This window comes from Gymnoscopelus braueri, assembly GCF_963280865.1.
Source record: "Gymnoscopelus braueri genome assembly, chromosome: 11".
Lineage (NCBI taxonomy): Eukaryota > Metazoa > Chordata > Actinopteri > Myctophiformes > Myctophidae > Gymnoscopelus > Gymnoscopelus braueri.
The window spans coordinates 23,210,906-23,225,927 of record NC_137613.1 but is presented as its reverse complement, the minus strand read 5'-3'; the positions used below and the strand labels follow the sequence as shown (position 1 = coordinate 23,225,927).

At 45.9% G+C, this 15,022-nt stretch overlaps 1 protein-coding gene across 1 annotated transcript; it reads right to left on the bottom strand.

The window, feature by feature from the left end:
• Positions 1 to 1,384: 1,384 nt before the first annotated feature.
• On the bottom strand, positions 1,385 to 14,687 carry trib1 (tribbles pseudokinase 1). Its single transcript, XM_080442008.1, has 3 exons — positions 13,894 to 14,687; positions 12,075 to 12,367; positions 1,385 to 4,782 (listed from the first exon to the last, which is right to left on the bottom strand). Exons 1-3 carry the CDS (start codon positions 14,263 to 14,265, stop codon positions 4,302 to 4,304), a joined length of 1,146 nt encoding a protein of 381 aa, XP_080298134.1. The 5' UTR covers positions 14,266 to 14,687; the 3' UTR covers positions 1,385 to 4,301.
• Between the last annotated feature and the right edge of the window lie 335 nt (positions 14,688 to 15,022).

The following is a 15,022-nucleotide window of genomic DNA, read 5'->3' as shown; positions in this document are numbered from 1 at the left end:
AAGCTACATAAGGAAGGGGGAGTTGTCACTCAGATTCCAAGTGACCAATGGAGAGGTGTCTTACATCTATCAGCGTAGGACCCGCCTTCTGAACTTTAACCCCTCACACAAACAAATCCAAGAGAGAGAAAAAAAAATCGAGACCAAAGACATAGGTTTTGAGAGAGAAGGCATTTTGCAATCAGAAAAAACAACTTTCATTCGCAAATGAGGAAAAAAACATTAAAAAAAAAGGATTTTTTTTATTATTTCCCAAACATTTTACTAAGTATTTTGTTTTATGTAGTTTAAACAGTTTTTCCTTATTTCTTTACTCTTGAATTTTAAAAGTTTTGTTCTCAATAATTTTTTCTTTTCTTTCAAATCTTATATTTTTTTGCTTGCAAATATATTTTTTTGATTGCGTTTTTAATTTGTTTTAATTAAAAATATTTTTTTGTTCTGTTTATATAATTTCCTTTGCTTACAAATTATTATTTTTCGCTTGCTGTTTTAATTTGTTTTCATTCAAAACTATTCTTTGCTCTGTTTATATTTTTTCTCTCTCAAATGTTTTTCTTTTGTTTGGTTAATAAAGACACAAATGTAACTCCATACAAGGGCACTATAAAATGCACAACCAAAAATGTTATATACCTGCTAAAATGCCCATGCGGTCGAGGATATGTTGGTAAAACCAACAGGGCTAAAGACACACATTTCCGAACACAGAAGCAGCATTCGCAACCAAGATCCAAAAAGCCCAGTTGCAATGCACTTCATGTCCGCCAAGCACAATGTGGTCAATCTCAGATATCAGGGGATTGAACATGTTAAATGCCCTAGACGAGGAGGAGCGGAAATCATTTTGGATTTACAACCTAAACACTAGGTCTCCTAAAGGAATGAATGAGGACTTTCCAATCAGCCACTTTCTATAATTATATCATAATATGCTCCTCATTTAATGTATCGGTGATACCAGTATCATCACATACTCATGAGGCTGAGCATTATATAGAGCCCCTCTTCCCTTGTGCATTCCAGGAAAAACACCTGACCCATGGCTGACATTTTGTGTGTTTGAGAAGTTAAATGTTACGTTACGCAAAAGGTCAGCCGAGAGTAAACAACCGGAGGCACGGAGTGAGAGAGGGAGAGAGAGAGAGAGAGAGAGATGGTGACACCGCGGCATTTTCCCCTCAGAGATGAAATTGAAAGTGCAGAAGAAATGTGGAAGTGTTTTTTTCTCCTTCTCCTCTTTGCCCTCGCAGTGAAGAGCCGTGTGGAAAGAATCCTTCAAGGCATGCAGCTAAATGTGTGTGCGCGCGTCTGTGTGTGTGTGTGCCTATGTGTGAGAAAGAGAAAGGGACACAGGTGGGAGAAAAAAACAACAACCCATATGAATAATAAAAATGTGATTTCTTTCCTTTTTATTCAGCATCTCCACACATATTTCAAATATACATATTTACACGTTTTTGTACAATGAATATATCTTTTTTTATGTGTAACCTATTGTGGACTTTTAGCCCCGAGGTTGTGTCACAAATACATAATTCACAGTGCAATATGAACTTTGTGCACTCATGTCAGTTTTATGTACACACACACACACACACACACACACACACACACACACACACACACACGCGACTCACTACACGTATGAACCACAGACATAAAAGGAAATCCATTCAAATTGTTTCGCGCACAGTAAAATCCTCAGCATTAATTAATCCATTTGTAACTCCGGGAGCGTACAAGTGGGACCAAATGGACCTGTACGCTTCCGGAGTTAAATTAACGCTCACAATTTGACAGCGCAGTGATTGATTGTCCAGACCTGGCACAGTGGAACCAATTAAAGATTGTCTGGATAGTACAAAGACCCTCCCTATCCGGACCCCGCAGGCAGACCCAGAGTCGATGCTCAAAGTACCATAATTGGAATTTAATTGGCCTTCCATCTGACCCAGATTTCTGAATGCGCAGCGCTTCTGCAGATGCCACAGATTTAATAATAATAATAATAATGCCCCCTTTTCATCGAAAGCACCTTTCATAGGCCAAAATCGCCTGCTAATGGACCCCCCTGGCAGCCTTGTGGCCCTGCGTCACCGAAACGCTGCAACTGCCTGTCACGATGCAACAGAACCGCCATTCAGAACGCAGGTGCGCCGGCATCACCGAGGCACGGTGACTCGGCGCCACAAAGCTGCGGGTTTCAATGGCAGACGGAGTGGGGAAGGGGAGAGGGGGATTCTGTAGCATTAAGGAGGAGAGAGCGGATTCTAGGAGCTGAGGTCAGGATTATTCTCCCGCAGACGCGCCGTTCGAGTGCTGAGTCATCGACAGACAAACCATCAACAACCTCAAATGCCGAGGCTGCCTGGGACCGGTTCAGAGCCGCTCCGTTTACAAAACACAACCGATGGGGGCGAACACCAGCAGCAGCAGCCGCGCCGCTCCCACCGTGTTCAGGCAAACGGAGCGCTCCGACAGGGAACAAAACTCACCGAATGTACGCCACCTTACGAATAACGCAAATGCACAGTGTTGGACAGATGTTTCTCAGGGTTTGAACTCCTACAGCTTATCCAGCCCTATATACTTATCCGTACAGTACGACAAATAGTTAAAATAGATAATCTACAGGCTCACCAATAACCTAATAATTTTTTTTTTGCTAAATTGTCAAAAGTTTTGATAATTTTTGACAACATAATGACATGCCCAAAATAGGAACGCCAGGTTGAAAGTGGTTAAACCCTGTTTCGCTGCCCTTCGGGTGGTTTTAGTTAAACTGTTCCTTCAGCTCCAAAAATAATCTGTCAGAAAGGCAATACTTCAATCCATAAATCCTTTCTGTAGCTGCGAGGGGCTAATACTTCCCAAGCAATTTGACATCCAATCAGACTCGTTTGCTACATCATACATCAACCCGGGGGAGCGTTAGTGGTATGGAACACAGCGCCATTCATCACAACCACAACACTGTGGAAAAGGTCAGATGCATGTCATAATGTGAGACCCACACTGCTGGGAGAGAAGTGAATCCACCTCAGAGAATTATCTTTGGTTGCAACCTTTTAGGAAATATTTCAGCTACTCTTTTGGCTGCTCAGGGTTATTTTAAGGGCATAAAAGATGAGAAAAGGGGGTCTTGCTTGCCCCCCCCCCCTTTCCTGAGGGTTTTGACTTGGCAGTTTGGCCACATGAAAATTGAAAGTGAAATTTCTTAGATACTAATTAGGCAATATGATGTCGGCAATTTTTCCCTATCAAACATTTAGACAAATATCAGTGTAGCTTTGTACCACTGTGTGTGTGTGTGTGTGTGTGTGTGTGTGTGTGTGTGTGTGTGTGTGTGTGTGTGTGTGTGTGTGTGTGTGTGTGTGTGTGTGTGTGTGTGTGTGTGTTATGAGCTAGCCTCACAGTGATCTGGTACCACCCTTCTCTGCTTTCCGTACACGGTGTGTGCAGGCGTGTCTACTCTTCCCCCTCGCTGAGAATTTAGCGCTTTCGCAGCAGGAAGCGCTCGCCTCCTTATCAGCTACCCGTGGCGCGCTGCGCCGTGTGTGACCCTTGACCTCCTTCCTCCCCTCCCTGGCTCACCCCCGCGCTCGCCATCGGGGCCCGTCGCGAGGCATCAGGCTTGCGTTGGGTCTCGCTGCGATGGGCCTGTGAGTCAGCCAACGGCGCCTCCAGCCTGTCGGTCGGAGCGAGTAGAGGAGCGCCTCTGTCTTCTCGCCTGTCTCTTTAGCTAGCTCTTTCTCTACCATGTCCTCAAGGCGAGGACAGGCGTTAGTAACTACTCCAACAGCGCTGGTGCATTTTTTTGTGACACCTCATTTTGTACCCGGCGGAAGAAGGTTTCGGGGAACGTTTTCTGGCAAAAATGTTTTTCTGTTTCGTAGCACCAAGTGATTTTTTTCAGACACGTATAGGAACACACAATGAACAATCATTGTGAACAATGCCCTTCGCACGTAACACGGATGCCACGACAAAAATACAGTACGTTGAATAGTAAGCTAGTGGGTGTGCGGATATACGACAGTACACAAACACAGTCCTAAAAAGTGCCAATGTATAAAACAGTAAAAAAAACTAAAAGAAACAATGAGTTCCTCATGGCAACATTAGTCTTTTTCTTCCTCTGTTCTCTTTTGTTTTTGTATTACTGCTCTCAACGTGCGGTCCAGTTTTACGGGTCCATTTGGTTTCCATTTGTACCGCCGGCGGTCCCCTGGACCCCGACGTTGAGAACGAGTGTATTACTGGTCCCCTCGACCAATCGGAGGCAAGCGGCGAGTCCGTCAGCAGAACAGATCGTCCTCCTCTTCCACGTCGAAGGAAGGCACAGTCTGTTCCGCAGAGCTCACTTCCTGCTCTGTCTCCCGTGCCGCTCCTGGTACCGCCGCCGCCGCCTGCCGGAACCACGGGTGGGCGAGGAGCTCGCCGGCGGTCAGTCTCTCGGCGGGCTCCTTGCGCAGGAGGCTCTGCAGCAGGCACCGGGCCCCAGGCGAGAGTCCCTCGGGGAGGCAGCACTGGCCCCGGCGGATCTTGGAGAAGAGCGTAGCCGGGTCGGGGTCGTGGAACGGGTAGCGGCCCACCAGCATGGTGTACAGCATGACGCCCAGGCTCCACACGTCGGCCATCTTGCCCGAGTACGGCGCCGAGCCGCTGAGGATCTCGGGGCTGACGTAGGCGGGGCAGCCGTGCGTGTCGGACATGGAGTCGTCGGCGGGGTCGGCCAGGACGTGGCAGTCCTCCACGCTCTCCAGTCTCACCTGGGTCCTGCAGGAAAACGGAGGAGGAGGAGATGGTTAACACCATCTCAAAACAGTGATTCTCCAAATGTGGGCCAATGTTATCAATGTTATGTACTGTACCACATTGTTATTTAAAGCATAGTATTATAGTCCAATAAACAAGTTAATACTATGTTATACTATGTTATGTCCATTGAAAAAATGGGCCTGTTCCACATATTTCAAGATGGGAGGTCTTCAGGAATTGTGCATTAACAAAAAGAACAAATCAAAATGTGACCTGTGTGTTCTCGTAAGAGGAAAGGTATTCAAAGCCCAAAGCACATCCCTTGATGGCGTAAGCACACTGTGAGCGTGTGTGTGTGTGTGGCTATTTCTGACAGCGATTATGTGCACCACTGTCAAACATGTCAGAGGGATGTTATGGTGAAGTCAGCGGTTGCATCATGGAAAATTCAGCATTCTCTAGCCTTAAGCTGCACACACGCACGCACACACACACAGAAAGAGAGAGGATTTGGACAGTCATTCCGCATTCCTGCCCCTAATTAAACAATCACTATAATTCCAATTCCTGGACATGGAAATTACAGATTGCAACTTTAAGTCAGTTATTTTCAAAGTTTTTTCATTTTCAAATGAACCCCAGTTTGATGTGCATTAGGCCAAAGACCCCCATTTGATACAATGTTTGTCTCTGTCTGGGACCCCAATCTACAGTATGTAGACTATAAAATCCTCAGTGTTCATATAACTCTGAGAGTGTACAAATGGAACGGGTCTATCTGGCTCCATTTGTACACTCTTAGAGTTACAAAGCCTTCCCTTAACACATTGAATGCCAAAAACGGTCCGGACCGTTTTTGAGGGTCCAAACGAGAAGTGCCGAAAACGGTCCGGACCGTTTTTGACCCAATTCTATTTTTATACGAGTGGCCCACGTGGGGCGCTAAAACGAAACTTTGACATCACCCAAGGAGTTTCTGAGAAGAAGAGGCTGGATGAGGCTCCATGTCAAAAATCCTTCCGGTCGGCTTGACTAAAAGCTTAATATCTCCATTTCTTTTTAATGTGGTGGAAACGAGCCGTTTCCGATCGGCGATCACGCTGCAATGGAGGATCGCGTTGGAAATATTATTGTTCCAGGCGTTAGTCGGGACCCTCCGCCGTCTCGCACGCACGCTTTGTTTACATGCACTTCCGCGTCGGGGCTTCTGCAGCACGAAACGTATAACGCAAGTGGATGGAAGAAATGCAGGCACTCAACGTATAATATTTTAATAAACCTCTGGCACCCAATGTGTTAAGAGTCCTAACCCCTGAAATAGCCTCTCATAGGGGCTATAAGAACCACACACACACACACACACACACACACACACACACACACACACACACACACACACACACACACACACACACACACACACACACACACACACACACACACACACACACACACACACACACACACAGAGAGAGAAAGTGTCACGTGAACTCATTAACTTTAACGAATGAGGGCCCAGACAAATTAGCCTAACTGCCCACTAGCAACTTTCTCCTGACTTCTTGGCACACTCGCACATAAACATACGCATAAATCTACACCCACACAAGCCCTCACTGTGCTATATTTAGCCATGTTAATGGCAGGACATGCACAACAAAAGTAAGTACATTTACTCAAGTACTATACTTAAGTACAATTGTGAGGTACTTTTACTTTACATGAGTATTCTCGTTTTTCCAATACTTCTCTTCTACTCCCCTACATCTCAAAGGCAAATTTTGAACTTTTTACTCCACAAAAATTATTTGACAGCATTAGCTACTAGTAGCCATTTACATTTGAGTAACTTTACATTGTTATTTAAAGTATACTTTACTGCCCATACTTTTGTACTTTTACTCAAGTAAAAGTTAGAATACAGGTCTTTTACAGAAAGTGCTTTTATATTGTGGTACAGCTACTTTAACATAAGTAAAAAATCGGAGTACTTCTTCCTGCCCGTGCCAACGCTGAAGCAGCAATGAAGGAGCGTGCATTCATTTATTTCTTTTAGTTTAGCTCATAATTTAATTAAGAGGATGAAACCCTTTTGAGATGCACACACCCCCCGTCCCCCCCCCCCCCCCCGTCTCGTTTTCAAGGGGGTCCTTGGGACTGTCACAGTTGCTGGGGAGCATGAGTTAATTGCCCGAAAATACATTATGCACATTCCCGTAAGTCCTTAGCCTTGTGACAGACAGGAACGCCCGCACGCTCCCTTACACGCACGCTCCCTTGCACACACACACACACACACACACACACACACACACACACACACACACAGACTAGGAGATAAGAGTTTCATCACACATTGTACGGGTGAGGACACTTTCAGACACGTCACACACTCGTCAGATGATAACACACACGCGTGCATGAGTAACGCTGTGATGGGGGGTAAGAAACAGGTACGATGGATGGATGAATGCAGAGAGAGAGAGAGAGAGAGAGAGAGAGAGAGAGAGAGAGAGAGAAACATAATGGAGAGAGTTGAAGGGTGGAGAGAATGAGTCATCCTTCTGTTGAAAGTACACATCTCCTCTCCTCCTTCCCTTCTATCTGACTCTCTAGCTCCCCCCCCCTCTCTCTCTCTCTCTCTCTCTCTCTCAGCTATCTGCACCTGGGTCCCACACACTCACGGCGCCAGCCATCCCATAATTACCCTCAAAACGGCTGTTGCCACATCAGTGTGACGCATGGGGAGGCAGGGCCGGCAGCAACCCTTCTTGCATGTTTCACAGCGCTAGTCACTGGCTTTCAGGTTCTACCGTGTGTGTGTGTGTGTGTGCGCGCGCGCATGTGAGGAGATAGCATTTATCGTATTGTTATGGCTTTCTCCGTGTGTGGCTCAACCCGGCGCATTGTTCTCTCTCTACGGCATTGCGTCCTCGCATTGTCAGGGCTTGAAAGACCGACTGATTGCAGATCTGCGAGGGCACACGTCGTCGTGCACCAAAAACAACTGATCTACAAGCTCACAGCGTCAACTAGACGATCTATGGGTGAGCTTGTAGATCGTCTGTTTCCGGTGTTTCAAGAAAGAGGTGGAAAAAAAAAACCTCACGGCCAAAGAATGAATAGCATCACCCATTCAATGAATGGGGTGATGCTGGTTTTCTGCACATTCATAGCCGTAATGAATGTAAACAAATTCCACGATGACCTTAGTGTGGGCATGCAGTTGCAGCCGGTTATAATTCACAGCACAGCCAAGGCGCAGATACAGAGAAGACGCTTTTCAATGGCTGCTATCAAAGCAGGGTGCTTTGATGAATACATACAGGAATCGGCCGGCGCTGGGGACATGCAATCACACCTAGAGCATTTCACATGGTCGGTAAACGTAGCTTTTGAAGAGGCATCTCTGATTCACTTAAGAGACAGGAAATGGGGGGGGGGGGGGGGACGTCATGCATCACAGGTCACAAGCCACATCCAGTGACCGCGAGACCGAGGATTCTTTTTAAGCACAGCAGGAGGCTCGGCGATGCTAATGGGAATGATAATGTTGTTTAGCTCCTCAAAGTGCAAAGAGACATCATTGTCAGAATAACACAAATCTCCCCCCGCCGCCTCGTCACTGCGGGTCAAGTGGGCATACCGCTGCCGGCGTTGCAATGTCAACTCCCACTCAGCATCACTTTGAAAGTCCGAGCAACATAAGACCGTCCAAACAAACTGCATGTGCACGCGCGCGCACGCACACACACACACGTTTGTATTACTTTACTTGTGAGGACATTTTAGGACAGTGTTTTATGAATGCCATCTACAAACTCAAAACGTATTGTTCTACTCTCTGCTATTTTCGGTACACGACATCGGTGTGCAAGGAAGTATAAATCGACCATAACTTCAACCCTAAACATAACCTCTAAATGCCTAATCTTAACCCCAACCTGAATATTTTCCTAAATGTAAGCCAAACTCTACCAATCTTTTTTAACCATTACTCCATTGAGGAACAGGAAAATTGTCCTCACAATTCACAATGTCTATTTCTCAAGTTCTACTATACTTGTGAGGACATTTGGCCCTCACACAAGTATAGTAAGACAAGTACACACACACACACACACACACACAGTCACATGACACAGTCATGGCGGAGCGGCCGTATAGGTATCAGGGGGGACGAGTTCTCAGGCGGCGGAGGTCACGCGGGTGGAGAATGTTCGTGTTGAGGCTCAGAGAGCGGAGGTGGGGGGGGGGGGGGGGGGGGGGATTGTGGGACGGGTCGGCGTTTACAGGAAAGAGATTGGCGCAAGGGGCAAAGAGGTGACAAATAGTTTTGTAAGCAGTGGTTTGTTTGTGTGCGTTTTTTGTTACACACAAGCGTGTGTAACAAGCGTGTGTGTGTGTGTGTGTGTGTGTGTGTGTGTGTGTGTGTGTGTGTGTGTGTGTGTGTGTGTGTGTGTGTGTGTGTGTGTGTGTGTGCATGCGTGCATGTGTGTGTGTGTGCATGTGTGTGTGAGAGAGAGTTTAGAGAGATAACATTCAACTCGGAGGCTTGGAGGAACGCAGCATCTGCAGCCTGGGATCTGAACCTCATGAATAAATGATGACTAATAAACATATTTTAAGATCCAGACACTGTAGAGAGGGAATAAATGTCTCATTCAGATGCCTAGACGAGCATTCTCTGCCAGAATGACACCCACTGGACTGGCACACACACACACGCACGCACACGCGCACCCACACACACACACAGAGAGATACATAGAGATACATAGAGACGTTAACAGACAGAGAAGATGCTAAGCTACCAATCTACAAGAGCAGCGATTCCCAAACTGTGGGCCGGGTCCCACTGGTGGGCCGTGAGGATATTGCAAGTAAGTGGGCCCCCAAATAATTGCCTTTTTAATGATAATATAACATTAATATTCAAGATCTTCAAGTGGGTCCTGGTCCAGAAAAGGTTGGGAACCGTTGTGTCAGAGTCCGACCAATGCTAGATTTTTGGGGTCTGATGCCGATCCTGAATTTGTTGATGAGAGTGCGACGCATTGTGAGCTTGTAGATCTGTTTTATTTTATTTTATGTGACTGCAGGTTACTACAAGTGGTCTGGCCACTATATCAGCCCTCATTCATTATATCAGACCGATATGTCGGGTCGGGTTTTAAAGGAAGCTGCCTCTGTCCGTGTCCATGTATGTAAAACAGGTCTCTGTTGTAGCAGCTGTCACCATGTCACTGTGTCACCAAGTCGTTACACAAGCACTGCATGTCCTCGGCCTCTGAATCACATTCAACTCACCAACAGCTTTAACGGTGAGCGAATGACGCGCAATAAATCAAGCTGCGCTGCCGTTCAAAAGGCAGCGACGTCAGCCCGCACCTACAAGACAAAAACGGAAGCAGGGGGACTTGTTCCCATTGTATGCGGTTGTTTTATGAGGAGTTGACAGAGGATAAGTGACAGCGGTACGACCAGCTGTTTGGTCCTCTGTAAAGCAGATGACTAGATTAGACTAGGGGTTCCCAGACTTTTTTCAGCACAAGACCAAAACGATACATTTGGAGTATCACCCGAGACCCAAACGTACAAAAATATATTTATGAATTAACAACTTGATGCAACTCGTTGTAAGCTTGTAGATATGCTGTTGTCCCTATTTCTTAAACATTTTTTCTTCTTTTTTTTAAGTAATTTCTTTGATTTGTTTTATTTAATTTTAATTATTTAGAAAAATCGTAGATCTTTTATAATTCAGATTTCTTTTTGAAATATTTTTTAATAATTTTCCAAAACATAAAAAGAAGGGGACATTTACTCGCGACCCATGACAATGGTTGTGTGACCCAAAAATGGGTCTCGACCCATAGTTTGGGAACCACTAGATTAGACAACACGGGGGCCAGTGTCACTCACAGCAGGGTGAAACGTGCCCTGGGAGGCCTGTGTTCCAGGTTGGTAAACAACACTTGGTCTAATGATGCCATGGCTTCACCGTGTACCTTGGCCTTCACGTGTCCAATCAATTGAAATTGAAATAAAGTGTTATGTGGTCAGATGCATGGGCTGCGAACGCTTGACATCTTTCCTGGTCTAGAAACGGATGAGAACCACTGACTGGTCTATGACGTATCTACTATATGACATATGACTCCACATTTGGTTTCAGCCCAACTCGACCGCCATTCCCTTCCTCTTAAAGACGCCTTGGCTCTTGCCGTGTATTTCTACTGTAGTAAAAACAACCTACGTTTTTGGCAGTGGTGTGCATAGCTGAGATGCAAAATGCCAAACATCAATTTACATCATCATCTTACGTCATCCAGGAAACAACACAGGGAAGTGAAACGGCTTGATGGAACCACCTGGAATCCAACCTAACCCGCGTGGGAAACCAAACATCCACCGGCTCACCCAAAAAGGGAATCCCCCTTGGCCTGAGGAGATATATCATGCCTGATTTCTAGTTAGTTGCTATAGTTGCTGGAAATAGCAGGTCAACAAGCTGCGACTCGTTGTGAGCTTGTAGATCGGCTATTTTAGGTGCGCAACAAAGTAGAAATCAAGCCTTTACAGTAGGCTTCTAGGCTTCAGGCCCAGATTTACTCTGCTACACTGAAACAATGCAACTGGGTTTCATTCTATGATGAATCAGAAGTTCTGTATGACAAATGAGTTAATCAACAATTGACCTTCTTGATCTTTGATCACCGAGTTGCACCATACTCAGAGGTTTCATGGCCTTAGGATTTGACTGTGATAACTGTATTGCGTTATTGCGCACAGAGTGGCATACATACTGTAGGATAGAGGTTGAAGTGTGTATGTTGCCTTTGTTATTGATCCGCTTGCAAAACCAATTTCCCTATGGTGCAATAGTTGAGCCACGAAGCGATTGCACAATTCTTGTAATGAGTCTGTCTGCGCGTGTCTATGTATGTCAAGACATAAAGATACAAAGTACTATGTGCACAATGCGCAATCTACAGTACAGATGTCTAGATCAGACTTGTAGTTGACCTATTTTTATTCTTATTCTTTTATCTTTACATTTCTACATTTTTACTTTTCTTTTTAATAATGGTAAGTTACCTATATCTTTCCTGTTTTTTCCATGCTTAGGCCTATAGAGATGCTGCTATGACACCTGAATTTTCCCACGGTCATCAATAAAGGTCTGTCCATGTCTGTCTGTCTGTCAGTCTCCATTCCCACCAACAAATGCCATGTGTGTGACAGCGTGAGCGTTGTGCTAAAACAGTGCACAGACCAAAAGTGTAAGGAAGACATAAATATCTCACCTTTTCTCGTCGGCGAAGACAAACTTGCGCAGCTTGAGGTCCCCCAGCACGACGCCCTCCTGGTGGCAGTGAGCCACCGCCGACGCCACCTGACGGAAGAGCCTGGAGGCGCGCTCCTCGTCCAGGCGGCGGCAGCCCTTCACCAGGGTGTGCATGTCGCCAAAGTCTTTGTCCAGGAACACGTAGGCCTTGCGGTCCCCGAGGACTATGTCCCTGATGCCAGCCACGTTTTCGTGAGCCGCCAGAACGCCGTAGGCTCGGATCTTCTCCTGGTAGACACCCATGTCAAAGACCTTGGGGGGAGAAGATATGGGGACATTGTGAGGAAGGACATGTTTTTAGACGGAGCGAGAGAGGAGAGTGCATGGAGCATGGGCAGAGAGGATATTACAAATGGGCCCCCAAATAATTAGTGTAACACTAAGATTTTATTGATAATATAACATCAATATAAAAATATAGGCCTATATATAATGTAAAAACCAAAAAAAACTTGAACATTAAGTTTTAATTGTGATACCACTAAATACAGATTTCCACTGATCCAAGCCAGAACACAATAGATTGATTGATATCTCATTGGGCCAATGAGATATGATTGGTGGGGTGGGGAGTGCGGGTGCTGTCAATCATGTCACAGTAAATGTCTGACTGGTGACAAGCCTGTCAATTCGACTGAAAGCCAGGGATTATTCTAATGCATAAAAACATTATTTTAAGCAATCCGTATGGTAGAGTATATAACTAGTACATCTGCAGTAGTTTTAGGTGGTCTCCCATCACGGCCATTGAGACATTTAGACCCTGGTGTCAACTTTCAAGTAAGGCTATAGGAAACCTACAGGTAAACAAAGTAGCACTGGCTGAAACCCACAAGCACAATATAACCCCTGGCCAAGCGGGGATTCCATCTGAGTTAAGGAATTTGCTCGCATTGGAAATCCCTGAAAAAGTCACGGATCTCTAAAATGAAACTGGAAGGCCATTCACTTTATTATTTAATCTTCTTCAAAAAAAAATCTGTCATGCAAAACAAATGGCTTCTGGACTGCATTCCAGCCAGGGTGCTGCCTGGCCTGCCAGTGCCACTATTATCATGAGGGCAGCCAATCGGAAACGGATCCCTAGATCAGATAGGGGCCAGGGCAGCCAGGCAGGCACTCAAGCAAACAAATAGGGCGCACTCCCCTCTCATCTCAATACAGTATGTTTGATGTTTGCCTGTTGCTATTGTCACGGCGTGCTTGTGCCGTATTGCGGTGACGTGTATGCAAATGAGCAGGGTTTGACAGGCGAAGGGAGGAGTGAGTGAAGTCATGAGCGCAGAAGGTACTGTAGATGTAGAGGGTGGAACCTGCTGGTGAGGCAGGCTACTGGTATTTCCATAATAAAGCACTATACTTCTTGGGGCTATTAGAGTGCGATTGCAACATCAAGCATCCTTCTCATAAGCTCACACAGCCTTACAGAAAATCCTTAGCGTTGATTTATCCATTTTTTTAATTTATTTATGATCAACACTTTGAGTTTTACCTTTAGCAGAACAAATAATAAAACAAATAAACATGTAATAAAATTTATATTCATAGAAAATCTAAGTAAGAAAATGTACACAAAAAGTTATTTATCCATTTGCAAATCTGAATGCTTTCAAAATGTAACCCCACATTTTGCAAGCGCTCAGAGTTAAATGTAAACTCTGATGATGTGATGGCATGCATGCCAGACCCTGGTGTTGTTGAGCAACACCGGCACCATTCATTCGGAGATCATTGCACAACAACACACACAAACGCGGCGGGTCGTGGCGTTTGCATACCTTGCAGACTAGCTCATCCCCCGTGTCGGTGTTGAGCGCGCTGTACATGCACGGCTCGCGGTCGGCCAGAGGTAGGAGCAGAAACGGGCCGATCCTGGACGGTCCCTGCGGGTGGTGGGTCATGATCGCCACCACCGGAGGGGGGCTTTGAGCCACCGGGGACCCGGGGGAGAGGAGACCCCCCGCCGGTGGTGTGGTGTCCCCGGAGGAGGGGTCCGCCGCCACCACCACCACCGCGCTCAGCCGGGCGCATTTGGCCACCGGCGGCTGATCGTCCGAGTCCAGCCGCTTGTGAGCGACTCTCCCCCGGGTGCGAGCAGCGCACGGTGTCACCGCCGCCGGGCTGCTGCTCCTCCACTGCAAGTTCATCATAGTTACCCCGACACAACGATTCACCTACTGTAACGGGAGAGGGGGGGGGAAAAGGAGAAAAATGTGTTGTTTTCGGATGTGTCCGATCGTCTTAACTAGAAGAACCCGAGAAGAACCATCACGTTTTTCTATGCGCGGCTCCGGATGGTTAAACAAAAAATAAGTGTAAACTTCTCCAGGACAATTCAGCGATGCTCCTGATGAGGAATGAAGCCTTGTTGTAAATAATCCCCGTTAAAATGTTGCTTTGTTTTGATCTTCTTTCTTTCAAGAGGTGACGGGATTCCAGTCTTCTTTTTGGAGACAGAGAGAGAGGGAGCACTAGACTTGTTGGTGAGAAATTCCTTCTCCCTTCAGACCCCGAGCTGAGCGAGAAGAGACCGTCTGGCTCTCTCTCTTTCTCTCTCTCTGACTCTGTGTGTGTGTGTGTGTGTGTGTGTGTGTCTACTGTTGTGTCAGTCTCTCTCCACACGTACACACACACATGCAGTAAAGAGAGAGAGAGTGCTCTGGTCAGTGTTGCCAGATTTTGAGAAAAACAAGCAAGGCTCGAGCACTTTTAAACCTATATCGCCTAGTTGAATAGCGGATATACAAGCACACAACGCGTCACAGTGTGCGCTTGTAGATCTGATATTTAATATATATATTGAAGAGTTTTTGAAAAATGTGGAGTATTTTTTTTTTTACATTTTAAGTTTTAACAACAAATCTTGTATGAGGGTCCCTGGCACAAAATATTTTCAGATGGGGGTCT

Excerpts from the sequence above, each read along its gene's own strand:
- trib1 (XM_080442008.1), bottom strand. The coding sequence starts at position 14,265 with ATGATGAACTTGCAGTGGAGGAGCAGCAGCCCGGCGGCGGTGACACCG. Across the intron at positions 12,368-13,893 it reads GGGATGAGCTAGTCTGCAAG|GTCTTTGACATGGGTGTCTA; the intron begins GTATGCAAACGC and ends TCTCCCCCCAAG. Across the intron at positions 4,783-12,074 it reads GTCTTCGCCGACGAGAAAAG|GACCCAGGTGAGACTGGAGA; the intron begins GTGAGATATTTA and ends GTTTTCCTGCAG.